Source organism: Mastomys coucha, unplaced genomic scaffold, assembly GCF_008632895.1.
Source record: "Mastomys coucha isolate ucsf_1 unplaced genomic scaffold, UCSF_Mcou_1 pScaffold21, whole genome shotgun sequence".
Taxonomy (NCBI): Eukaryota; Metazoa; Chordata; class Mammalia; order Rodentia; family Muridae; genus Mastomys; species Mastomys coucha.
In genome coordinates, this window is record NW_022196904.1 from 36,894,182 (window position 1) to 36,918,806 (window position 24,625).

Here is a 24,625-nt window from a genome sequence, read left to right on the forward strand (position 1 = left end):
CCCCCCGCCTGATATAAGCCTCACCTTTCATATAAGCTGCACCCCTCAGGTAAGTCCTACCAGGCCAAGTCCACAGGTAAGCCCCGCCCACACATCGCTGTTCCATTTGCTCCCTTGACCCTCTCACCCGCTGCAGCTCCTGGTTCTTCTCCTCCAACTGTGCCTCTAGCTGCCGAAGCCTCTCCTCAAAGTTCCCATGGCGTTCTTCAGCCTAGTGGACAGGACCCGTGGAGCGTGACGTGACTCCACCACGATCCCCGCCCCTGCACCTCTGGCCCCGCCCCTTGCCAGGCTGTCACCTTGTTCAGAGCAGCCACGCGCTGCGCCAACTGAGCCTCTATCTCAGGTAAGGTCTCAGCCTTCTGCAGGGTTTGCTGCAGCTTCTGCTTGGCGTCATCCAGCCACTCAGCCAGCTGACGGCTCTTTTCTTCACTCTGGGAGAGAAAGGGGTAGAAGAACGGAGCGGCTTGGTTACCCAGCCACAGTATCCTCCCACGGTCTCCTGGGTCTCTTGCTGGGTGGACTCTCACCTGTCTGTACAGGGACTCTTTGCTGGCCAATTCATTCTCCAGCTTGTCGTTGGCATCATGTAGAGATGTGGCCTCACGCTGAGCACTCAGGTAGCGCTTCTCCAGTGTGGTGATGCGTTCTTCCATATCTTCTCGTTGAGCCAGGGCCTGCAGAGGTTGTAATGGGATGTGTGGACTACAACTCCCAGAAAGTCTTATGGCAGCAGAAGCCAAAAACCCCAGACAAGGCACACCAGGGTTTATAGAAAATAAGCTCCTTGCTCCATTCTGTGTCACAACTTTTAAAGCAGTTCTGGGTTAGAGCCTCCGTAAAGATGATAGAAGGCCCAGAACGCAGTAATGTCACATTACTGTTATCCCAGTAAGTGGGAAGCTAAAGCAAGGGGACTTTGAAAGCCAGCCAAGTTCAAGGCCCACCTGGGATACATAGGGAGACCCTACCTGATAAACAAATAAAAGACTAAAGACCTATGGGATATAGCCTTCACTCAAGTCACACTTTGGCATAACACTGTCCTACTGAGTATTTGCTGGTGTCTCTCTGGAAGGTTCACACCATCTTTCTTTGTTTTTTGTTTGTTTGTTTGTTTTGTTTTGTTTTTTGAGACAGTGTTTTTCTGTGTAGCCTTGGCTGTCCTGGAACTCAGTAGACCAGGCTGGTCTCAAACTCAGAAATCCACCTGCCTCTGCCTCCCAAGTTCTGGGATTAAAGGCGTGCACCACCACCGCCTGGCTCACACCATCTTTCACAGAGCTACCAGACTAGCCCAAGCTTAGAAGCCCAGAAGATATGCCAGAATCAGGCGGGAGATAGGCCTGCCTGGGGCTGTCCTGAGAAACCTTGTGATGGAGGCAAACAGCCCCTGCCACCTGCCAGGCTAGTGAGGAATAAAACATTCAATTTTTAATTCACTTTCTTCAAGTATCCAGACCAGCAGGGCCTAGTACTCAGGAGGCTGAGGCAATAAATCATTATTCCACAGCCAAACTGGGCAAGTTAGCCTGTGTCAAGATAAAGCAGCTAAAGGAATATAGCTCAGTGGTAGATGCCTAGGCTCCCCCAGTGAGGGGCTGAGAGAGTGACTCAGAAGTAAAGTGCCTGCCAGTGAGAAACTAGGGCCATGGCTCAGAGGTAGACAGATCATGGGCCTAGGGTATATAAAGTCCTAGGTTCTATCACCATGGTAACACAGGAACCAGGTGCCAAGGGTCACTCTGCCACACACAAACACTCATATTAGTCCCATTGTACAGATAAGGAAACTGAGGAGGGATTTCACATAACTTGGGGACTGAGTCCAGGTCCTGTCATCCTTGAATTCAGTTACTCTGGAAGGGCTGGGACAAAGCTGGGGTAGGAGTCAGGGGACAGAGAGTGGTTCTCCAGGGGCTCCGCCTCACCTCCTTGAGGTCGCGCTGCAGCTTGGAGTTAGCTTCCTCGGCCTTACCCAGCTCGCGGTGAGCAGTGCCCAGCTCCTCCTCCAGCTGGCTCATCTGACGGCACAGCACCGCCAGGCGCTCCCGCAGCTGGCACACCTCGGCTCGCTGCCGCTCCAGTGCTTCCTCCAGCTCTGCCGTGCGCCGGTTCGATTCTCCAATGGGTCCCAGGCCATTGGCAAGGGTCTGGAGAGAGAGAGAAGAACAAATAGAACCCAGGGTGCAGAGCTGGGTTGGTCAGCCTCCCTGAGGGCAGCCGGGTATGGCGAGGGAGAATCAAAGACCAGTAAGGATCTTGTAGACCAAAGTCCAAAGGGGTCTGTGTTTGAGGGTCACAGTGACCAGTAAGAATCTTAGGGGATCAGATAGCATTTGGTCAGTGAGGGTCATGCCAAACATTAAAGTGGCCATCGGAGGCCGATGAACTGGATCAGCCACTGAGCCTGATGGCCTGGGTTTAATCTCCACGACTCACATTATGAAAGGAGAGAGCTACTCCCTCAAGTTGTCCTACGACTTCCTCATGCACATAAACAAGACCTTCCACATTATCTTTGCACAGACGAGGGTGATAAACACTTTAAAAGGGGTCTGGCCGTGGTGGCACATGCCTCTAATCCCAGCACTTGACAACTTGAACTCTGTGGGTTCAAGGTCAGCCTGGTCTACAGAGCAAGTTTCAGAACAGCCAGGGCTACACAGAGAAACCCCGTCTCAAAAAAACCAAAAAGAAAAAGAAAAAGAAAAAAGAAAAGAAAGTCAGGTTACTGGGCATAATTGCAGCATAGGCTTGTTTTGTTTTGTTTTGTTTGGTTTGGTTTTGGTTTTGGTTTTGGTTTTTTTCGAGACAGGGTTTCTCTGTGTAGCCCTGGCTGTCCTGGAACTCACTCTGTAGACCAGACTGGCCTCGAACTCAGAAATCCGCCTGCCTCTGCCCCCCAAGTGCTGGGATTAAAGGCGTGGGCTACCACCACCCGGCTAGGCTTGTACTTTCAATGACTTGGGAGGCTGAGGCAGAAGGATCTTGAGTTAGAGGTCACCTGGTGGTGATGGGCTGAAAATGCTCAGTGGTAGAAGTCTTGGCAAAGAATATAAGATGCCCTAAAGTCTATCCTCAACACAATCATCAGTCAGTCTATCAGCGCTGAGAGGAGGTCTCGGAGAAGGGAGTAAGACCTCTCACCTGTCCGTCCCCATCCTTGCCTGGCTCCTCAAGTCCTGACCGCCTCCTAGACAGCTGGTCTCTAAGGTTCAGGGCCTAGAAGAGTCAGAACACCAGAGCACACTGAGCTCCTCCTTAGGAGCCCTGATTTCCTTCTGGGATCCAATCACATTGGCCCCTTCCTTTAGAACACAGCCAATCAATTTCTTAGTCCTCCACCAAGACACGGCCCTCCCCTTCTTTGCTGCCCACTACCTACCTCCTGATTGCTCAGTTCCAGCTCCTCCTCCAGCACTGCTACCCTCTCCAGTGCCATCCGCAGTCTTTCCCGGACCTGCAGATCGGTGTGAGATAAGATCAGACCTTGTAGGGCTTAGGACGGTAGGCTTGTCGTCCCAGCTACTCAGAAGACTGAGGCAGAAGGATCCCAAACTCAACATCTACATGAGATGCAGATAAGACTCAGTCTGGGTCAGGCGATCCTGTCCCAGAATTCCAGCCAGGCATCAGGCAGACTATTCCCCCACTATACACTGGTCTATTTCTATTTCTACTTTTTTAAAAAGAGATTTATTTATTTTTATTTATATGAGTACCCTGTAGCTGTCTTCAGACACACACCCAGAAGAGGGCATCAGATCCCATGATAGATGGTTGTGAACCACCATGTGGTTGCTGGGAATTGAACTCAGGACCTCTGGAAGAGCAATCAATGCTCTTAACTGCTGAGCCATCTCTCCAGCCCCCTTATTTTTACTTTTTTAGCCAAGGTCTTGCAACATAGCCTTGTATGGCCTGGAACTCTGTGTAGACCAGACAAACCTCAAACTCATAGAGATCTATTTACCTCTGCCTCTTGAGTGCTGGGATTAAATAGTTCATATATCTTTTTTTAGATTTATTTATTTATTTTATGTATATAAGTACACTGAAGCTGTCTTCAGACACACCAGAAGAGGGGATCAGATCTAATTATGGATAGTTGTGAGCCACCATGTGGTTGCTGGAAATTGAACTTGGGACCCCTGGAAGAGAAGTCAGTGCTCTTAAACACTGAGCCATCTCTCCAGCCCTCTCATATATCTTTTTATCAAGTCATGTTCCAATCCATCATGGTAACATTTTCTCCCATGGGAAATACCTCCAGCCAATCATAGCTAGCTTTCCTGTTTCCCACTTAGTTCAGTTGAGGTCGACCACATGTTTTCTCTTCTTCATCCTCTCGTTCTCCTACCTTCTCATCCAGGGCTTTGTGGTGCTCAAAGAGGGATTTTAGAGCCTTGAGCACCTCCACCTCAGAGGAGACCCCTCCAGGGGACTGGGCTTGGCGTTTCACCACAGTCATTCGCAGGGAACGCTCGTGCCTGGACACCAGGCACTCAAGGTGTTCCAGAAGGAGCTGGAAGGATAAGGCACCGAGTCAGGGGAACGAAGCAAGGGGAAGAAAGGGTCAAGGAAAGGGATGACCCGTTGGGAGTGCACAAGGAAGAAGGGATAAGACCATGCACAGGTGAAGAGAAATGAGGGAGACAGCCAAGGCAGAGCTGAGGAGGGAAAGGGGGATGGGAGCACGGGAAGGCAACGATACAGGAGACTGGGAACAAGGAAAAAGAGAAGATGGAAAACTAGATGTTGGAAAAAGATATGTTGGCCAGCACCACCCTGTGCCCATCCCGCTTAAGCTCCATCTCCATAGCCCTCACCCGGGTGTTGTTTCGCTCCGCCTTCAGCTCTGCGATCTCTTCTTCCCTCTCCAGAAGCTGTTCCCGACATAAGTTAAGCTCCTTCGTCAGAGCCGCAAACTCCTGTCCAGGCGTGGGTAGGATCAGATGGCTGACTCAATTATTCCTCTCTTTGTGAGAATTTGAAAGCTCTGACCCTCCTGGCTAGGCCCTGCCTCCTCCGGCCACTCAAAACTGCCCCTTACTAAGTCCTGCTAGACTAGCAGCTCAAATCTTGCCCCTGTGGGCAAACTCTCCATTTTGTTGCTGTGGACCTTTATGGGTCCTGATTGCAGAATCTCGGCTTGCAGCTCAGACCCCGCCCTCTTACATAAACCACGCCCGTCTCCATGGTAAGACCCGCCCACCAGTGTTAAGCCAATTCCATACTCCCGGGCTATACTTTGGCACTACCCATCTTAGGCCACCCTCTTTTCCAAACTGGAACCTTCTACAGGTTCTGCTCTCCTAGTAAACCCTACACATTTGTTTTTGTTGTCTGGTTTTTTTGTTTGTTTGTTTGTTTCTTAGTGCTTCCAGACGGAGTTTCTCTCCGTAGCACTGTTCATCCTAGAACTCACTCTGTAGACCAGGCTGGCCTCGAACTCAAAGATCGCCTGCCACTGCTTCTAGAGTTCAAGGAGCATGCCACTCCCAGATTACCTCCTAGACCCTGAGTGGTACTAAGCCCCACCTTTCTGGCCGCCCATGCCCCTCCCTCTCAGGCCGCCCATTCCCCAACCTCTCATGCCCCGCCCCTTATTTATAGTCCCGGCCTCGCCTAACAGGATTTCTCCAGGCTCTGCCTCTCTCAAGCTCACCTTTTCACTAACCCCTAGCCTTCTTGCCACTCAGGCCTGGCATCCTCAACAAGTCCTACTTCTCAGGCCCCGCCCTTTCTATATAAGCCCTGCCCATTTCGCAGCTAAGACCCGCCCACCGAAGGCAATCCAATCCCACACTCTCTTCCGCCTGGCCCCGCCCATTCATGACAACCCTCGTCTTTAGGCTCCGCCTCCCTAAGACCCCGCCCCACCTGAGGCAGAGCGATGCTGAGCTGCCGCTGCAGCGAGTCCTTCTCGTGGCCGAGCTCGCGCAGTCGTAGCTGCGCTGTGGCCAACCCGTCCTGCGCCTCTCGCAGCGTCTCCAGCAGGCGCTCGCGCTCCGTGAGCATCGTGACCATGAGGCGCTCCAGCTCGCCGCCGGCCTCGTCCGGGCCCAGCGCCGAGCCCCGCCGGCCATCCTCGCTGATGGTAGGCATCACCTCGCACATCATGGCGGCGGTGCCGGCCTGCGGGTACGCAGAAGGGACTGATCAACCTTGTCAGGGCTCAGGCAGATAACTGAGGCAAGGCTAGTGAAATACTCCCTGGGGCCCCAATCCAGGCATTGTATAGGCGGCGACTGAGGTCAGCAAAGCTGACCATGACACGAGGAAACTGAGGTACAGCTAAGTTGGGCGGGGGGGGGAGGGCAGAAACTAAGTGCTGGCCTCCAAGAGTGGGAAACTGTGGTCTGTCCTTTGCAATCATGGCACAGGTAAACTGAAAATCATTGCTCTTAGATAAACAGCGAGAGCTGCTTAGGTAAAAGTACTTTGGGTCACTGAGGCTTGGCTCCACTGGCAGCAAACCAAAGCCTGGTCACTCAGGAACTGGAAAAAGCTGGTGGGCCAGTCACTGGCTAAGTGGGTTAAAAACTCAGCTTGGAATCCTCAACCCACTCTATAGATGAGGAAACTGAGCCTCAAGCCAGGACCACACCTTGAAAAAGTCATAGGGCTTCAGATACTGAATTGGGTCACTGGACTGTGATTTGCTCATCTCTGTGATCTAAAGACCAACACTCCATTTGAAAGAATAAGAGTGAAAAGCGTAGCAGGAGAGCTGGAATCGTAACTCAGTGGCACAGCACATGCTTGGCACAAAATGAAACTCTGGATTGAATCCTGTACCACTAAAATAAAATATTCATGTACTAAGCCAGGCTAGGTGGTGCATGCCTGTAATTCCAGTACTTGGGAAGTGCAGATGAAAGGATCAGGAGTTCAAGGTCATCCTCGGATATTTTAGGAAATTCCGGGTCAGCCTGGGTTACTTTAGAGCCTTTCTCAAACAAAACAAAACAAAACAAAAATGCATAACAGGGAGTAGGGCTGAGTCATCTAACTCAGGTCATAGGAATCTGAGCCCCCACAACTAGTAGTCCGCTCCATCTAGGGGTCTGAGCCTCCAACAGTCTCTTTTCGGACCCCTCTTTCCTTCCAGTGACTCTAGATCTCCTGCACAACCGTAAATCTATACTGTTGGACCCTTCTTCCCGCCCACTCAGTTTCTAGTAGCCCTAGGATGCTCCTCCTGCCCCACCCTCATGAGGCGTTAATCAAGAGTGTGGGAGGAGGGAGAGGCGGGGTTTATAAGGCCAGAAGGCGGGACTTGGGTTCCCCGGGCCAGGGGCGGGGCGGAGATGTAGAGAGGCCCAGTGAGCCTCTCCCTGGAACACTTCAGGTCCAACAAGTCCATCTGGACAGACCGAAAGCAGGAGGGACTTTCACTCCTTTCCTTCCCCTCAGTGCATGCAGCGACCTAACCGGTTTCAGATTGGATACTTCCCGACTCCACCCAAATGAGAACTGTGACCAAAGTCATTAGGTCGTTGGGTTCCTGTGAGACAAGAAGGGCTCTTGAATACAGGAAAGAGTGCAGCTGGGTCCCTAAATCCCCTTTGACTTTAAATTGTCTGAAACTCTACACTTCCCAGAATCTGGATTCAGCAAAAAAGTTTATATCAGCTTTAGCTTTAGCTTAAGACTAGACCCCAACATGAAACCTCAAACCCACAATCAGGTCAAAATGCACAGCCTAAGATGAATTAGATGACTGTAGACCCTCAGAAAGAAAGACCCTGAGAAAGAATGGACAGTCAATGTTACCAAGATGCCACAGAATACAGAAAAGATTAAGATTAAGACACTGAGTGTGTGTCTGAGGGCAAGAGCTGTTTCTTTGGCTAACTAGAGGGCCCTATGCTACAACTGAGGGCTGGAAGGTGAAATCAGCCCAAAGCCCACTTGGTAACATAAATAGGTGCCTGGAACACCCCAGAACCCACAGAGGTGAGCACAATGACACAGAGGGACACCCCTAATGCAGTATATAGTAGATCTGGTCAAAAGACAGAACCTAGAACTCAGAGCTTGCTTAGCATGAATGCATGGCAATAGGACATATGCTGAGACCACAGCTGATCCCAGGTGAGGCAGGAGGATTGTGAGTTCAAAACTACCACATTGAAATCCTGTTCCAAGTACACACACACACACACACACACACGGCCAGGAAGATGGTTCAGTGAGCAAAGCATGCTACCAAGACTAAAGACCCGAGTTTGAGATTCTGGGACACATATGGTGTATGAAGAAGAGAACTCCTGCAAACTGTCCTCTGATCTCCACATGCACACTGTGGCATGCATGCACACATGCAGTAAAACAAAATGTCCCAAATAACAACACAGAAAGAGAGAGAGCGCCTCTGTAGGAGGTGGTCTGTTTAGAAAACAAGAACATTTTGAAGCTGAAGACTCTAGAAAAGGCGAGAGTCTAGAACAGGCTCAGAATGCCAAGGCAGCAGATGGAGCTGGAAGCCTATGATCCAGCAAGGAACAAGACTGACACCAAAGCTGAGACCATAGTAGGGAAAAGGTAGAAGCTACAGACAGAGACCTAGAACCCGAGACTTCAAAAGATAAGCAGAACACTGCTCTGGAATCTCCCAGGTTTAAGATTGTGCAAGCTATGGTGGAGGGATGGGGGGATGGAGAGAAGGTGCAATGATTAATAGCACTGACTACTCTTCCAGAGGACCTGGGTTCAATTCTTAACACCTGCTTGGCAGCTCCTGTTGTAGAGGATCTGGCACCCTTGCACAAACATATATGCAGACAAAACACTAATGCACATAAAATAAAAATAAATCATTAAAAAAAAAGATTGTGCACGATAGAGTTTCAAAGAATACTAGACTATTTAATTGAAAACAACTCATTCTGCAAGTTCGAATATCCATGGGAAGATGGAAATCTAGAACAACAACAGACGTGGCCAGAACATAAAACACATCTAAAATGAAAGCTCAGCAGATACTAGTCTCTAAGGGTGGGTATAAAGTGAGACCTTTTTGTTATTGGTCTAGTGGTAGTAATTGAAACCTGGACTTTGTGCATGTGAGGTAAGTGCTCTGCCCCAGCAACAACCCTAACCCCTGTAGCTAGAAATATAGGGCATGTCTGAGGGCAGAAAGTGGCTTAGGCATGTTGTCTAGATATTGGTAAAGACTGGAGAAGAAAGAAGAAAAATTAGGAGGAGGAGAAAGAGAAAAAGAAGAAGAAGAAGAGGAAGAGGAGGAGGAGGAGGATGAAGAGGAAGGAGAAGAGGATGAAGAGGAGGAGAAGAAAAAACTGCAGAACATAGTGAGTTCTAATCCAGCCTGGAATGCATGACAAAATCCTGCCACTGGGGATGGAAAGGGAGCAAGTGAAAAAAGACATGCCTAGAATTTAGTTCATGGCATTGAATGTAGATCACAACATGCCTTGGTGAGGACAAAACAGATGCATCATCTGGGAATGTTCTGGAACTTAGAACCTTGAACACAACACAAGGAAAGGACTCATTATAACTAGAAATGCAGAAAGATGGCTAGCAGGTTCCAGATCACCTCATGACCCTGATTTCAGAACACACCTGGAGGAAAGGATGGCTGTTTGGTACTTGGAGTATGAGACATCAGATATTACCATATGGGTCTCTAGAGGCAATGAGATGCCAGAAATATCCAGGTTTGGGGGAGAGGAGACTCTGCAAGTCTAGCGCCTGAGATGATAGAGCAGATGAGCGTTTGTTAAAGCCATAGAAGATGTGAAGTTGATAGAACACTGAGGCCACAAAGACCTGAGGATGGGAGTGGAATGCAGAGCCAGGGTCCAGACCTTTGTTTCTACCTAGGGGTGAAAAAACTTAGAGCCTGACTGTTGGTGGAAGTGTAGGCCTGGGTGGGTGATCTGATGGACTGGACACTCACCACAACCTGAGATTCTTGGGCCCTGAGATGAGTGTTTGTTCAGGTGGTGGCTACAAGATGGGAGCTAGACACTTGGATCTCCAAGGGGGAGTGAGGACAGAAGCTGAGGAATTGCATTCCAGATCTTTGAAAGGAAGTCATGGCGCCTGAGTCCATAAGGCAGCAAGCAGGTGCTGGTGTACCAAGATGCTGGACATATTTGTGGGGGGCTTAGAGGGAGCCGTTAAAGTAGGTCCTAAGTGGGGAAGGGGGCAAAGACTAGGAAACTGGATTTCCCGGGTACTGAATAAGGTGACAGTGATTAGTCAGGGCCAGCAGATATATGGACACTAACAGCTTTTCAGAACCAGGTGGGAGCGGGAGGCTCCATGCCAAGGTTTCTAAGTGGCCTGGGCAGGGACATTCACAAGCTGTATGTAAGTGAAGCAGCTAGAGTCCCAGAAAGCTAGAGTGCCTAAAGATGGGCCTGAGAACCCTGCGGCCCATCTGGGAAGGGGGCGCCGGGGATCCCCAGGTCATAGGCGCGGTGAGGGGGAGGGATCCCCACACCACCTGCATCCCCCCTCCCTGGCGGCGGTGGCAGGAGATGGGGGAGGCGAGGCTACTGAGAGAGCTGACCATGGACAGCTCCGGCTCGGGCCTGTGTCCAGGGCGAGCCGGCCTGGACGGAGGAACGTCGCCGGCTGATCCAACCAGGTGGGGGACGCAAATGGGGGAATGATTTGGACACAACGAGGAGAGCCCCACATTGGTGACTAGTGTCTGGTGCTCCCAAGACTGCGCCCAGAGGAGGGATCTAGACTGAGGGGTCCCCTGGGCTGAACTGAGGGATCCAGGCTTCTGGGCCCTGGAGGTGGCACAAGGAGGCAGCCCGCCTGAGATACTAGGGTTCGGCGGGGCACTCTGAGCTCCGGGAAGGGACACGCCTGGGTCTCTTGGGTTGGCTTGTGAAATCTGGAGTCTGGGTTCCCTTGGGATGAAGATGGGAATGTAGGATTTCGGGCAAGCGAGTGGGAGACGCTAGCCCAGGGGTCCCCAGGGTGGGAGCTGCCAGGCAAGCTGGGCCGGGTTCTTACCTACCTGGTCCGCGACGACTGCGGGAGGAGCTGGGCTGCAGGAGGGACGCGGGGTGGGGTAGGGGCACCGGGCGGGGCCCCTGGCGCCGGCCGGGGCCCGGATCTGGAGCTCTGGAGCCCTGTCTACGCCGCTAGCGCGGGCTCAGCGTCTCTTGCTCCGGCTCCAGCACTGGGGACCCCCCTCCCCCTCACGGTCTCACAGCCTTCTTACTCCCTAAAATAGCCCCCTGCCCTTGTCACCGTACAGCCTCCCCCCGCGAGGCCGCAGTCGCCAGATCCAGGGGTGCCCACCAGCGCCCCCCAAATCCCACCTTCTCCCCCCCAAAAAATTCTCCTCCCTCCCCCTCCCCCCCACAGATCCTGGGCGGTCGTGGCCCCTTTAACAGAAGGCTGACGGACGGCCCAGAATGGCCAATGAGAATTGGCGTCCGTGCCGGCCGGCGACCAGACCCCGCCTCCACATCGAGAGGGAGGGGCCGCGCGGGCGGAGAGCTGGGGGCGGGACTCAGGGTGCAGCGACCAATAGGCATGCAGCGTGCGGCGCCTGGGAGGGAGGCGGAGCCCGGCAGAGGATGATGTCACCTGAATCTAGTAGCGCGCAGCGCGGAGCGCGAGTCGCGACCACCCGGTCCCCGCGGCGGCGCGCGTCTCACGGGATACGAGGACTGGGTGGCGGGATGGGAATTCAACATTCAAGGTGGGATTTTCTTTTTTTTTTTTAAGACAAGGGCGGCTCCCGGAAGGATGTGCTCGGTTGGAAGGTGAGGCGAGTGGACGATGGGTGATGAGTGCGTGTTACTCTGCACCCCTGCGCCCGTCTAGGGTACTGCATGCACCCCACCAACCCCCGACTCCCACGCAGACAGTGGCACGGCCCGCAGGGTTCCCCCAGCTGATGGTTCGCTCCGCCCCGCCTACAGAGGCAATGATCAGGTTTCTGCTGTGTTTCAAGACTCCCGCGTCCGACTCACAGCAGGGGACCTTGCCAGGCCTTGGCCTTCCGAATCTCTTAAGGATTGGAAACAGTGGTCTTTAGTCCTGCGCCCTGGCACTCACATAGACGCTGCCTTGGGTCGGGCTAGTCTCTGGGACACCGGCCAGCCTCCGCCTTCAGAGTTGTGCGAGCGGTGTCTATCATGGTACACATACTGGAATGAGCTCGTTCTTAACCTCAGCTTCACTGTCCTCCTCCCCCACAGAGACTATTCCAGGATGCGCGACAGACACACAAGACACTCGGTGAGGGTTAAAGATCTTTAAATAAGGAGCCAGTGACAATAAATAATACTGTACAAGGGAGAAGGGTCCTGTTCTGTGATTTCAGCCCCGAGACTCCAAGGACCTGTGAGGGTGTAGAGAGGGGAGTTTTAGGCACAGGGGAGGCTCAGTGGTGGGGTGGGGGGCGCGTAAGATGTTCAAGGGTGGGGGTCTGGAGACAACAGTTCAGAAAAACAGGCACAGGGATTCTAGAGTTGGGGAACCAGAGGGTTCCAGGGCCTTGGCCACCACGGCAGGGATCAAAGATCAGGAAGCCCCTGGTGAAGAGCCAGGGATAAATGTTGAAGGCCACTGGGATCACTGGCCTGATCTGGATATGTGAGGTTGGGGTGAGCAGCAGGGAGAGAGGGTGGTGACTGGAGGCTCACGAGTAGCTGTGGTGCTGCTGGCGCCGACGGGCAGATCGCATCTTCTCAAAGCGGGCTTCCATCTCCTCCAGCACCCGAGGGGTGTAGCGCACCACCAGTTTCACTGAGCCCTGTGCGGCCTTCAGGAGTTCCACGGCCTTTTCATGGTGTTCTCCTTCCACACTCTGCAGGGCAGGCCTCGCACAGACTGCTGGCCCAAACCGCTGCCCTTACCACCCTACCCAGGACATGGGACCAGTGGATAGTGACATGGCTGCTGGGGTCAAGTCTCCAAGGCCTCCTTAACCTCTAGTGGATCACCAACATTAGACAAAGCACCCACAACCTAAAAACTGCATGTCATTATAACTTAAGAGACCCAGTGTTCTCAATGAACCAGGCCACTGAACCCGTCCCAAAGAAGTCTGTCTACACTGCCCTCCCTGCTCAGAGACAGAGCCTAGCTTTTCTGGAGAAACGATGTCCTCGGTGGTGTTTCCTTGGATTCTAATCACGGGTTTCAGGATGCTGACCGGCCCAGACATCGGTTAGAGCCAGCCTTTCTCCTCATCTCAGGGACCCTCTCTGCTCCCAGCCAGAACCACCCCTCCACATCTTAGTCCAGAGAATTACCCATCCTTCAACCTCCAAGCCAAATGTTCCTCCTGGGAAAAAAAAAAACCTTCCATCTCCTACACTGGGCTGTTATCCTAGCTAGGCTCTCTGAAGTCCTTGAGAGTCAGCAAGGAACCTCACAGGGCTGTCTACAAAGGCTGTGCTCACTGTGTAGATGGAAAGTGACCATCTAGTGCTGCCTTACAGACACTCCCAATTGCACTCACCACACCATTCACAGACAGCAGCTGGTCTCCCCTCTTGAGGCCACCATGGCGATCAGCCACACCTCCGGGGATGACTCGAGAGATATAGATGGGTGAGTTCTGCTCTTTACCACCCATGATGTTGAAGCCCAAACCCTCATCAGTCTTAGGCAGTTCCACGACCCTGGGATGTGCATGGCCCTCACTGGCCGTGAAAGCAGCCACTGTGGCCTGGAAGAGAGAAGGTGCCTCCATGAGAGAGGTCCTCGTTGAGACATGGGCACCCCAGCCAGGGTAGCCGCAAAGGTCAAGCAGGGGAATCCTGACACAGCTCAACAGAAGGCTACCCTATAGTGACTCGGACCTGTGAGAACATTTGCATTCTTCCACAAGTCAGGGAGAAGTGCGTCCTCAGTACTTAGCACCTGTCAATCTTGTTCTCAGACAAATGGAAACAAGCGCCTCCCCCCTCAGGGGTGGGGTAGGGTGATAGGGATCAGGTGGAGATAGTCTTGAGTCTGCAGGCAGTAATAAGAGGGTGGCACTGCAGTTTGGAAAGGTGTCCCTGTTCACAACATCCAACCGGATTGCCTTTTAGGGTCATTCTTACCGGCAGGAAAGTGAGCCCAGTTTCCAAGCCTGTTGCTAGAGAGAATCTCATGTGCATTCAAGTTAAAAATGTGCAGTTATTTAAAGGGCATTATAAATAAATCTTCATAGGGTAGAACAGAGATGCGCAAATGTGAAGGAGGGCGCAGAAACAGCTAGCCTGGAGGGCACTGTGCTTTCGTGGTCACGCAGACCTCCGGGGACAGGAGCTTACCTTGGCTGTGGCATGAGCCCTCACCTCGGCGCTACCAGTGATGTCCAGCGTGTCATAGAGCTGTTCGTACACCTGGGGAGTCGGGGACACGGCAACGTCAAGGAGCTGCCAGTCCACAGCCCTAGACACCGGTGTCCTCGTCTGCTTGCCCATCACCGCCCCCGCCACGGAGTGCAAGGAAACTACAACTTACACAGTACCAAGGTGCTCACCTCGCGGATGGCGGAGCAGAAGCGGCTCTGCAGGACCCGCTGCAGGGCCTGCAGCTTCTGCGGGGGCAGCTCTCCGCTACGCTGCAGCCGCTCCAGCAGCTCCACAGCCCGAGACACGTCTGCAGAAAGCGGCAGGGACCGCGAGAGCACACGCCGGCGGCAAGAAGGGCAACTGAGGTCAGACTGAAAACGATCCACGCGCCAGGCGGGTCGCCGGGACCCCAACCCCGGGCGAGGTGTTGGTGGGGCGCTCCGCCCCAGACCCTCCCACGCCCTCAGAGTGCAGGCCGCGCCCCGCCCACCCTAACTAGGTCCGCCCCCCCAACTCCCCGCAACTACAAGGCCTGTGGCGGCCCAACGGAGCCCAGAGCCCGGACTGGACCCTCGGAGCGCTTACCCCGTTCCAGCCCCAGCGGCTCCACCAGTGCAGCCATATCGCCTCTAATGCAAGCCACCCGCCCAGGCGCCAGCGAGGGGGTGCAATGCGAGGCCCCGCCCACCAGGTGCGGGCGAGGAGGTGGTGCAGCACGAAGCCCTGCCCACTCGGCAACCAACAGCTTCGGAGGGCCTGCCCTCACACTGACAGGAGGCGGTGCTGCGCAGGGTCCCGCCCGCTCCAGAACTCCGGAGACTTTCTTCCTCTGGGAGCCTTGCTCCTACAACACTACCCATCATGGGTCTGTTCTGGTCCCGATCTTGTTACTCCGTTGGTGTGTCTGCCTTGCTCTTTACAGTATGCCTGAGTTTCTCTGGCACTTTCCCTACAGTATGTCTGTGCTTTTCTGGTACTTTCCCCTCCTTTTCTCTCTTTCTTTCTTTCTTTTTTAAAGATTTATTTCATGTATGGAGTGCACTGTCGCTGTCTTCAGACACACCAGAAGAGAGCACCAGATCTCATTAAAGATGGTTGTGAGCCACCGTGTGGTACTGAGTCATTAATCGGCCCCTTTCCCCTCATTTCTACAATCACAAGTGCAGAGGAGGTTGAGTTCTTGGGGGCCTATGAAAGAGGACTGCTGTGACTTGGAAGACAGGGACACATACCAAGAGCCTATTTCAAGAAAGTAGAAAACTAAAAGCTGAAGGTGTAACTAACCTAGCAGGCTGAGATTCCAGGTTCTATCCCCTGCAGAGCATAAATCATACCTGTAATCCCAGCATTCAGAAGTGGAGGCAGGAAGATCAGAAGTGTTCAAGGTCATCCTCGGTTACACTGAAACCTCGTGGCCAGCCTGAACTACATGAGTCTTCGCCAAAACACACTCAAAGCTTGGTGGCCCACACCTTTAATATCAGTACTTCCAAGGCAGAGGCACATAGATCTCTTGAGTTTGAGGTCTGCCTATTCTACATAGTGACACTTTCAGGTATACATAATGAGACCCTGTCTACACTCACTCTCACACACATACACACACACAGAGACAGAGACAGAGAGAGAAGGGAAGATGAGACCTAGGAAACTGGCTGACTAATGTGGAGTGCCGCCTGTCTGGTGAGAGGTGGAGTGGGGAGCAATGAGGTGGACAGGTCACCATTTGTTCTCATGGTGACTGTGTGGGGAGTGCTTGAGGATATCCTCAATGTGAGGAGCCTGTAGTTAGGCTGGTGATGGTCAGCAGACAGAGTATTTGCCTAGCAAACAGAAAGCCCTGGGTTCCATCTGCAGCACTGTCTAACAATGGTGCTCATCTGGAATCCTATGCTGTGGAGGCAGTAAGATCATCAATTGCTGGGGAGCTTAGGTTACAGGAGACGCTGTATGGGGGAAAAAAACAAAAACAAACAAACAAAACAAATGACCACTTAAGCCTGTGATGTCTGACAGAGCTTGGGGACTGGAAGATGCTGCTGGCTGTCTCAGCATTTTGGGTACGGATGATAAACCTCAAGGGACAGAAGTGCAGGAGCAAGGAAACAAAAGAACAGAGGAGCCTGGGAGGCATGAAGAACCGGCTGTTTTAGAAGGTAGTCAGTGACATGGGATGCTGTTGTTGATTGGTGGGTCACAGGACTCTGGGATGTGGTATCAGAAAAGGACATGTTCAAGGCCAAAGAGAGAGCAGGTTTCTCTGGCTTCTCAACTACAGTTCTCTCACTAGTAGTTGTGTCAATGACAAAAAGCACTAGTCAGTGTGCCTTCCATAACTATCCATTTCATCAGATAGCTCAAGATGGTCTTGACCTTGGAGTGATCCTCCTCGGCAGCTTTCCAAGAGCTGGGATTTAAGGCTAGAACCACCTTGCTCGGCTTCAAAAATAGCAACCCAAACCACTCAGGCATTTGCTTCAGAAGCCTTTGTCAAGAAGTGACTCCTTGCATGGGTCCACAGGTGAGGACAGCAGGACGCAAGCTTAGCTTCTGCCTTCCAGTCTTTGGCTGAGGTAGAGATTATCGTTCTTAACCTTTTAAGCCAAGTTGAGTGCCAGGAAGAGCAAAACCTCCCTGGAAAGGTACCCTCAAAATAGGGAGACAATCCCTATCACAGGTTCCATTCTCAACAATGGACTTATCAGGACACCTGTCAGGACAGCCTGGGCCAAGAAATGATGGACTTATTATGGGCCAGATTGTTTAATCATGTAGCTCTTACTCTGTAACCATAAACCTTCTGTCAGTGCCCCAGAAGACAGACAAGGAGTCACTGGACCCCTTGTCTCTCTTCCCAGTGTTATGAAAAATCCCTCTGCTCTTCACCAGGTGCTGGATCCTCGATTGTGGGGGCTTTTGACTTAAAATCTCTGGCAACAGCTAGGTACTGCTCTTGCTGAGGACCCTTGAGTTCCCACATAAGGTGATTCACAATCACCTCTACCTCAAGCTCCAGGAGATCTGACACCTTTAGTCTCCCAGGGCATCTGTACACAGACACGAAAGAATACATTTAACTAAAAATATTTTTTATAACTCTGCCCAATGGGGCTGCAGGTGTGCAGTTGGTAGAGAAATTGCCAAGAATGCATAAAGCCCTGTGTTCCATCCCAATAAACGGGATCTGTGACCTCAGCACTAAGATAGTAGAGGACAATCTGGTCTATAAATTAAGTTCCAAGCTAAGGACACAGTTAAACCCTATCTTGAAAAGGGGGTGGGGCCAGGCAGTGATGGCGCACGCCTTTAATCCCAGCACTTGGGTGACAAGATGAAGGCAGATTTGAGTTCAAGGCCAGCCTGGTCTAGAGTGAGTTCCAAGACAACCAGGGCTTTACAGAAAAACCCTGTCTCGAAAAACCAAAGGAAAAGAAAAAAAGTTAAAGGGGTGGGATATAAACATCATTTTGGCCCCTCTGGAAGCAAACCCCCAGATACTGCAGGCTGGTCCTGCTTCAAACATCACTACTGTTTATTGGCCTAGATACTGTTATATGTACATTTACTCAACACTTTCCCTCTTGTAAACTTCAAACAATAATTTATTTTACAGCTGTGTATGTGACACAGCACAGCACACACAAGGAGGTCAATCCTCTTGTGAATTCCTAGTAGTAACAGCTCTTGGTTTAATCCGTGTGGCTGATGTCTGCCTGTGACATTCTCACTGTGGGCCACAAGCTGTGTTCTGGGATGGTATTTCACCAGGTCCTTGCTTTCTTGTTTCTACAAACTTCCACTCCTCCCCCTACATTCTCTTCTTCTTTCCAAATCCTAAGTACAAGAGCAATTTTATTTTTTTGAAGCAGTGACTTGCTTGATCCAGCTAGCTTTAAATTCATGACCTTCTCCCTTATACCACAACTGTCTTTAATGTCCTTTTTATAGTTCAAAAAGTTGGAAAATTAAGTCCTCTGGCTAGTCTTGACTCTAGAAACCATCACCTTGGGATGCTCCACTTTCACTTTAGTCATTTCCTAAACCAAGAACTTTCCTTCAGCTTGTCTGAGTCAATCTTTTCTAGCATTTCCAGTGTTCATGACAAGAAGTTTGGGTGTTCAGTATTCTGGTTTGAAAAATGGCCCCATAGACCCATAGGGAGTGTTTCTATTAGGAGGTGTGGCCTTGTTGAAGGGGTGAACTCTGAGCTCTCAGATGCTCAACCTATAACTTGTGACTTTCTTCCTGCTGCTTTAGATCCAGATGTAGAGCTCTCAGCTCCTCCAGCACCATGTCTCTCTGCACACCGCCATGCTTCCCATCATGATAATGAACTAAACCTCAGAAACTTTAACCCAGCCCCAATTAAATATTTTTTTGTATAAGAGTTGTTGTGGGGGGCTGGAGAGGTGGCTCAGCAGTTAAGAGCACTGACTGTTCTTCCAAAGGTCCTGAGTTCAAGTCCCAGCAACCACATGATGGCTCACAACCATCCCTAATGAGATCTGACTCCCTCTTCTGGTATGTCTGAAGACAGCTACAGTGTACTTACATATAACAATAAAATAAATCTTTAAAAATTTTTTTAAAAAGTTGCTGTAGTTATGGTGTCCCTTCACAGCAATAAAACCCTCCTAAATCATCTACTCAATTATCTGATACAGCATTTCTCTATGTAGGTTGGATGTTCTAGAACTCACTAGAGATCAGGCTGGCCTAGAACTCAGATCTGCCTGCCCCTGGCACTCACCTACTAAATTATTCACCTCAGGGTTGAGTGTGGTAGCATCTAGCTTTAATCCCAGTAGTCAGGAGGTAGAAGGGCAGGTGGATCTATAAGGCCAGAATGGTCTACATAATGAGTTCCTAGACAGCCAAGCCTACATAGAAATAGTCACAAAAACAAAAACTTAAATATCAACCTCAGACTTCATAATCCTTTATTCTCCCAGTCTTTTTGCTTTACCTTTACCTCAATGGCCCTGAATCTTTTGATTTTTCGAGACAGGGTTTCTCTTCTCTGTTGTAGCCTGGCTGTCTTGGAACTCACTCTGTAGACCAGGCTGGCCTCAAACTCAGAAAGCCGCCTCCCTCTGCCTCCCAAGTGCTGGGATTAAAAGCATGTACAACCACTGCCCGGCCCTGAATCTTTTATGTATTGTTCTTGTATTCCACAAGTCACCTTCCTAGCATGCCTAATAAATTTTGAATAGATGCTGAATACTGATGGCCTAAATCCTGTTTTTTAATCTTCCTAACCTGGTCTGTCTCCTAGTGGCCACCCAGGAAGTGGATGGGAGTCACTCCCCCAGAACAATGTGGTTGCTTAGATCTTACCACTATTCATCCTAATGTGCTTCTTGGTGCTCTCATGACCACACAGAGCAGTTCAGGGTAGGGACAGGCCTCAACACTTTGTAACTTTTTCAAGGACATGTATGTAGCGGCTGTTTCTCACTAATAAGAATGGTAAGTGGGCCAGAGAGATAGCTTGGCAATTAAAAGAGCACTGACTGCTCTTCTAGAGGTCCTGAGTTCAATTTCAAGAAACCACATGGTGGCTCACAACCATCTGTAATGAGATCAGACGTACTCCTCTAGTGTGTCTGAAGAGCAACTGTGTACACACACACACACACACACACACACACACACACACACAGGCCGGCATCTTACCTGCTGTTCTCTCACTTAAAGATGCAGCCTATTATGAGGGCCAGAGCTTCCCTCTCACTTGCAAAGCAGTGACCATGACTGGGAGAACAGCTCTACTTCAGGTTATAACATGTGCACTAGGAACAGCATACCAAGTGGAGCTGAACAGTAAGTAGTGACCTTTTGGAAAGATAGCAAGTACAGTAAGACATCAAGTGCCCACTATCAACAGGAAATTAATTTTATTTTTAAATCCAAGGGACCGGAACAAAAAAAAACCTCTACCCTCAGAGGCAAGCCAAGGTGGAAAGGCTAGGAAGGCAGACAGCAAGGTTAGGAGCATGTCCACAACACAGGCCTCATCTTCATTCAGGTGCTGCCTCCATCAGATATCCATTCTCTGGGGCCATGTACCCATCACCACCCTCTGCCTCCATGTACATGTCTCGACCATCACTACCTAGCCCTTCCAGCCCATTGTCCTGACCGCTGCCACCCCCACCCCGGGCCTCATCCCTGCCCCGCTCACTGCCCCGCTCCCCACGCTTGTGCTCTCGATCCCTATCACGGTCTCGGTCCCGACGACGTTCCCTCTCACTCCGGTGACTTCGACGCCTCTCCCGGTCTCGATCCCGGCCTTTCTCCTCTGGGCCATCAGGGCCATCAGGGCCAAGCTCTCCAGGAGGCCCATCATCAGGAGCTCCATCACCAGCTTCAGAGGGTTCAGCCATGTCGCCTCCGCCGCCGCCGCCGCCGCCGCCACCACCGCCACCTCCTCCTCCACCACCACCGCCACCTCCTCCTCCACCTCGAAGCTCCTCTTTTCTCTCCCGTTCCCTGCGTGCTCGCTCCCGGCTCCGACTGCTTCGTCGCTTTCGGTCTCTGTCCTTGTCCTTGCTCCGCTCCCTGGAACGGCGCCGCTCATCCTTGTCTCGACTCCGGGAGCGCCTCCTCCGGTCCCGAGAGCGGGAGCGTCTCCTTTCTCTCTCCTTGTCTCTCTCTCGGCTTCTTTCTCTGCGCTCCCGCTCGCGGTCCCTGTCCCGGTCTCTGTGTGGAAGCGGGGAGGGGCCCGGCCTATATGAGGTTAGCACTGTTTGGCAGGGCACCCCTTGTGACTGCTCTGTCCCAAGAAACCAGGTGCCCAATCTTACCTCTCATCATATCGGGAAGTGTCATCTCGGCCCGAATGCCTGATATTCACATCTGCCCCACCTCTTCTGGTACCACCAAGGCCACCTCCTATGGGCCAAGCAAAGGAACACAGGATCAGTGGAAACAGTACAAAGGGGAAAATTTTAAAGGGGGTATGCAGCTGACAAAAACCAAGCCCCTCTACTCTTTGCCATGGGGCATAATCTCCTGTCAATCATTTCCATGCCCACTGGTTGTAGGACAGCCATGTTATCCAGCAAGGATTTTACAAAGTGCTAGAGCTGGGGACAGCCTAAGAACCTTCTTGCCTACCAAGCTAGTGTATCTTACCCAAGGCTTGAGATTTTAGGCTAGTCCACTACTAACTTGTACTCTGAGCACAAAGTCCAAAGTGTGAACTCATAGAAAAGCTGAAAGAAGCTATGTTTGGTATTGTACCCCTTTAATCTCATATTTTGGAGGCAGAGGCAACCTGGCCCACAGTGAGCTTAAGGCCAGCCAAGGCTACAGGGTGAGACCAAACAAAACAAACAAAAAACAAACACAGAAAAGCTGGAAGACCTGCTACACCTAGGTTCCCAGGGTACCCTACATTTCCAGCCTTCTCAGCTGCCACTTGTTCCCCACCTGAGTCATGTAACATTTATCTTTCGTGGAGTGAGCTTACCTTCCTTGTCTCTGTACCTTCTACTTCCCTGTCAGTCTTGACTCACCAATTCAGACCCTGCTCTGCTCATCACACTACAGCACACTCCACCTGAACTGTTAGAGGCCATCAGTACCGCCCCAACTGTTCAAAGAAAGCACTACCACACCTCCCCAGATTCTGATGTGACACAAAGACTTCAAACTTGCAGATTCAATACCTCGTCTAGAAAGGTGGCATGTACCCAACCAATAGCACTAGGGAGCAGGTGGCAGTCTTATCTTTCAGGTAGGGATCTACTAATGAGCCACTTGCCCCCAGGGACTTGGCAAGGAAGGATCATGGCTTGGAATCCCATCTGCCTATGGTGGTTTCCTGCACCATCCACCTGAAGGTCTAGTGAGGTGAGGCTGTTTCACATAGGAGCACAGACTAAGAGAAGAGGTCAGCCACATGCTAGGCTGTTAGTTATAACAGGTTGGACTACTGCAAAGCAGGACCCAGACTTCCTTCCAGCTACTGGATCATAGCCTAACAGTGGGATAGGCCATCATCAATACAAGATAATGCCAGGTGTGGGGATATGGGACTGCTTTGAAGCAGCGGATTTGCCTCATGCTCTATAAGAGGCATTTTGCCAGCTGCAGATAGTTTCTGTGGTTGTGTGACATTGGAATTCTGAGAACTTTTCAGAGGGTCTATGAATCCTGGAGGTGCAAAAGGGTAGGTTGTTGGTTTGTTAAGTAGTCAGACACAAAGAAGAAACAACAAGAAGTAGTTATATATCCTAATGGTGAAGATCAAACTTGCCCCAAGGAACTCAATGTCTCTAATCACCAGGTAGTCTCCTCCCTTTCAATCCGATTTTATTCAGGAATCTCTTTCCACTCCTCTCTATTCCTTCCCCTAACCCCTTATGTGTTAGAGTTGAAAGGGTGGAAGAATAAGGGTTGAAAAAAAACCCCACAAAGTAGCCAGAGACAGCTACAATGTCAACAGCTTTCAAAATACACACTTATTTCCTACACTGGAGTTAAACTCCTTCCCTCCATTACTCTTCATATCTGACTGTCAAAAAGTCCAAAAGCAACAGAGATAGTTAAACCATAGTCTGAAACTTCAGAAACTGAGTTAAAACAAACATCTTGTTCATTAAAGGCTGAGGCAGGAGGATCACCATGAGCCTGAGGCTACCCTGGGCTTCACAGTCAGACCATGTCTTAGAACCTCACACAAATAGTAACAAATACCATTATGTGGGAAAATGCTGCACAAAGTCTCACCTAGGCTAAAGTGTCTGTCCACATAAGTGAAGAGAGCTCATACCTTACTATATTAATATCAACAAATCTGTACACCACAACTGCCTTATTTCTGAGACTTCACTCAACACAGCAGGCAGCCTCAAGAATCCACCTTTTTAAAGTGAACTGGAGGTCCCTGGGGGTTGGGATGGTAGGTTAACTCAGCACAGGTGCACAGGTGAAAGCAAAGCCAGGTAATTCTGCCTAAGACAGAGGGAAGCACTAGGCACAAAAGACCTAAATCCAGCGGGGGCCTAACCTGAGGCATCAGCAAATAGCTCAGAGACGGACACCTGTCTACAGAGTGAGCAGCAAACTCTCGAAGTCCAGCCTAAAGGTCTTGGTGGGAATCTACTGATATGATATCATAATCATGGGACTGAGACAAGAGCCTCGCATCAGTAGGCACCTCTATTCCTTATGCTTTAAGACCCTCAGATGTATTGCAAGACTTGCCACAACAACTTCCATAGAGGTGGCCCACAGCCACCAGAAAGGCCGTGAGGGTCAGATGCGAGGTCAGAAGAGCACAGGTTGCTGCACTCTTGCTTCAGATGTGAAGCCAGGAACTGGGCGGGTGATGCAGCTAGAGAGTGAATGAAGAAGTCATTCAGTGAGAGCAAGAGCAAAGCTAGAGCCAGTGATGCCCTCCAACCCAGCCCATGATACAAGTACTTGGGCATAAGGTGGCTGAGGTCAGTGCTGAAGTTACCACACTGCACAAGAGCTGCTGCTGGTCACTATCTCGTGCAGGAAAGACCAGGTATGTTTGGGTGCTCATGTGCAGGTGTCTGTGTGCACCAGTGTCCAAAGCCATGAAGATGATGAAAAGACAAGCTGGAAATGGAGAGGAACAGGCATACGCGTTGGGTAGACTAAAGGAAGAATAATCTCTAATCACAGGCCCAGGCACCAAGGGGGCATAGTGCACTCACCTAGCCGCCGGGGCCTCCAGCCCTTCACAGTCCGGCCCCTCTCCACATCCACGAGGACCCTCCTGCCATCTATCTTCTTGCCATCTGCGTGCTTGTAAGCGGCTGCAACAGATGTGGGGGAGGGGGAATTCCCCAGAAGGTCCTCTAGTCAGACAAGGCTCCATACAACAGCATCCCTGCCCCTCAAACCCCATCTACACACATACACTCACACTCCCACCAGTCAGCCAGGCAACCAACAGCCAGACAGCCCTCTCCCCACCCTGAAGGGCCTGCTCCATCCAGCTCTTTATTCCTTTTTGGCACCCCCAAGTGCTATTGGGGGGCAAAACATTCACCCTGGCCTCCCCCAGCTTTCACATGATGGAGCAGCCCCCTCCTGCCAGGGCGGCCAAAGTTGCTGCAAAGAAACTGGAGGTTAGCTGAATGCTGGCCTCTGCTGTGGGGAGGGCTCCTCCACACCCAGGCATGCACCCTAGACACCATGCTGGGCAGGAGGCTGGCTAGGCTCCTCCACACCCAGGCATGCACCCTAGACACCATGCTGAGGCGGGAGGCCCACTGGGCCCCTCATATCCAGACCACACCAGGTTATTTTTGGGTTTTTTTTTTTTTTTTTTTTTTTTTTTTTTT

At 51.2% G+C, this 24,625-nt stretch overlaps 3 protein-coding genes across 7 annotated transcripts in view; all 3 read right to left on the reverse strand.

Moving 5' to 3' along the window:
- The window catches only part of Ppfia3 (PTPRF interacting protein alpha 3), a 29,237-nt gene extending 17,865 nt beyond the window's left edge, over positions 1 to 11,372 (reverse strand). The window contains exons 1-10 of one of the 3 annotated variants that reach the window (XM_031386592.1): positions 11,012 to 11,372; positions 5,887 to 6,141; positions 4,833 to 4,934; positions 4,364 to 4,528; positions 3,389 to 3,463; positions 3,151 to 3,225; positions 1,932 to 2,153; positions 531 to 677; positions 300 to 434; positions 128 to 211 (exon numbers count right to left, since the gene is read on the reverse strand). In XM_031386592.1, the coding sequence (XP_031242452.1) occupies positions 128 to 211; positions 300 to 434; positions 531 to 677; positions 1,932 to 2,153; positions 3,151 to 3,225; positions 3,389 to 3,463; positions 4,364 to 4,528; positions 4,833 to 4,934; positions 5,887 to 6,126 (1,245 nt within the window). In that variant the 5' untranslated portion in view covers positions 6,127 to 6,141; positions 11,012 to 11,372. Of the gene's footprint in view, positions 1 to 127; positions 212 to 299; positions 435 to 530; positions 678 to 1,931; positions 2,154 to 3,150; positions 3,226 to 3,388; positions 3,464 to 4,363; positions 4,529 to 4,832; positions 4,935 to 5,886; positions 6,142 to 11,007 lie in introns of all 3 variants that reach the window. The other 2 variants (XM_031386590.1, XM_031386591.1) reach the window with 2 other exon arrangements.
- Positions 11,373 to 12,247: 875 nt separating this feature from the next.
- On the reverse strand, positions 12,248 to 14,957 carry Lin7b (lin-7 homolog B, crumbs cell polarity complex component). Of its 2 annotated transcripts, XM_031386596.1 has the most exons (6): positions 14,886 to 14,957; positions 14,489 to 14,607; positions 14,277 to 14,348; positions 13,475 to 13,684; positions 12,654 to 12,817; positions 12,248 to 12,349 (listed from the first exon to the last, which is right to left on the reverse strand). In XM_031386596.1, the coding sequence occupies exons 1-6, from the start codon at positions 14,920 to 14,922 to the stop codon at positions 12,328 to 12,330; spliced, it is 624 nt and encodes a 207-aa protein (XP_031242456.1). In that variant the 5' UTR covers positions 14,923 to 14,957; the 3' UTR covers positions 12,248 to 12,327. The 2 variants fall into 2 exon arrangements, with proteins under 2 accessions (XP_031242456.1, XP_031242457.1); XM_031386597.1 differs by lacking the exon at positions 12,248 to 12,349 and having other exon boundaries at positions 12,643 to 12,840.
- A 5,214-nt stretch (positions 14,958 to 20,171) lies between these two features.
- Snrnp70 (small nuclear ribonucleoprotein U1 subunit 70) overlaps positions 20,172 to 24,625 on the reverse strand; it is a 20,078-nt gene continuing 15,624 nt past the window's right edge. For both annotated transcript variants that reach the window (XM_031386598.1, XM_031386599.1), the window contains exons 8-10: positions 23,993 to 24,094; positions 21,107 to 21,194; positions 20,172 to 21,029 (exon numbers count right to left, since the gene is read on the reverse strand). In XM_031386598.1, coding sequence (XP_031242458.1) covers positions 20,321 to 21,029; positions 21,107 to 21,194; positions 23,993 to 24,094 — 899 coding nt within the window. In that variant the 3' untranslated portion in view covers positions 20,172 to 20,320. The remainder of the gene's footprint in view (positions 21,030 to 21,106; positions 21,195 to 23,992; positions 24,095 to 24,625) is intronic.

Bases quoted from the DNA above. Each gene is read 5' to 3' on its own strand.
- Lin7b (XM_031386596.1), bottom strand. From the start codon at position 14,922: ATGGCTGCACTGGTGGAGCCGCTGGGGCTGGAACGGG. The intron at 13,685-14,276 runs GTAAGCTCCTGT...TCTCTCTTCCAG, and splicing joins GGGCTCATGCCACAGCCAAG to GCCACAGTGGCTGCTTTCAC. The intron at 12,350-12,653 runs GTGAGCCTCCAG...ACACCCTCACAG, and splicing joins CAGCAGCACCACAGCTACTC to GTCCTTGGAGTCTCGGGGCT.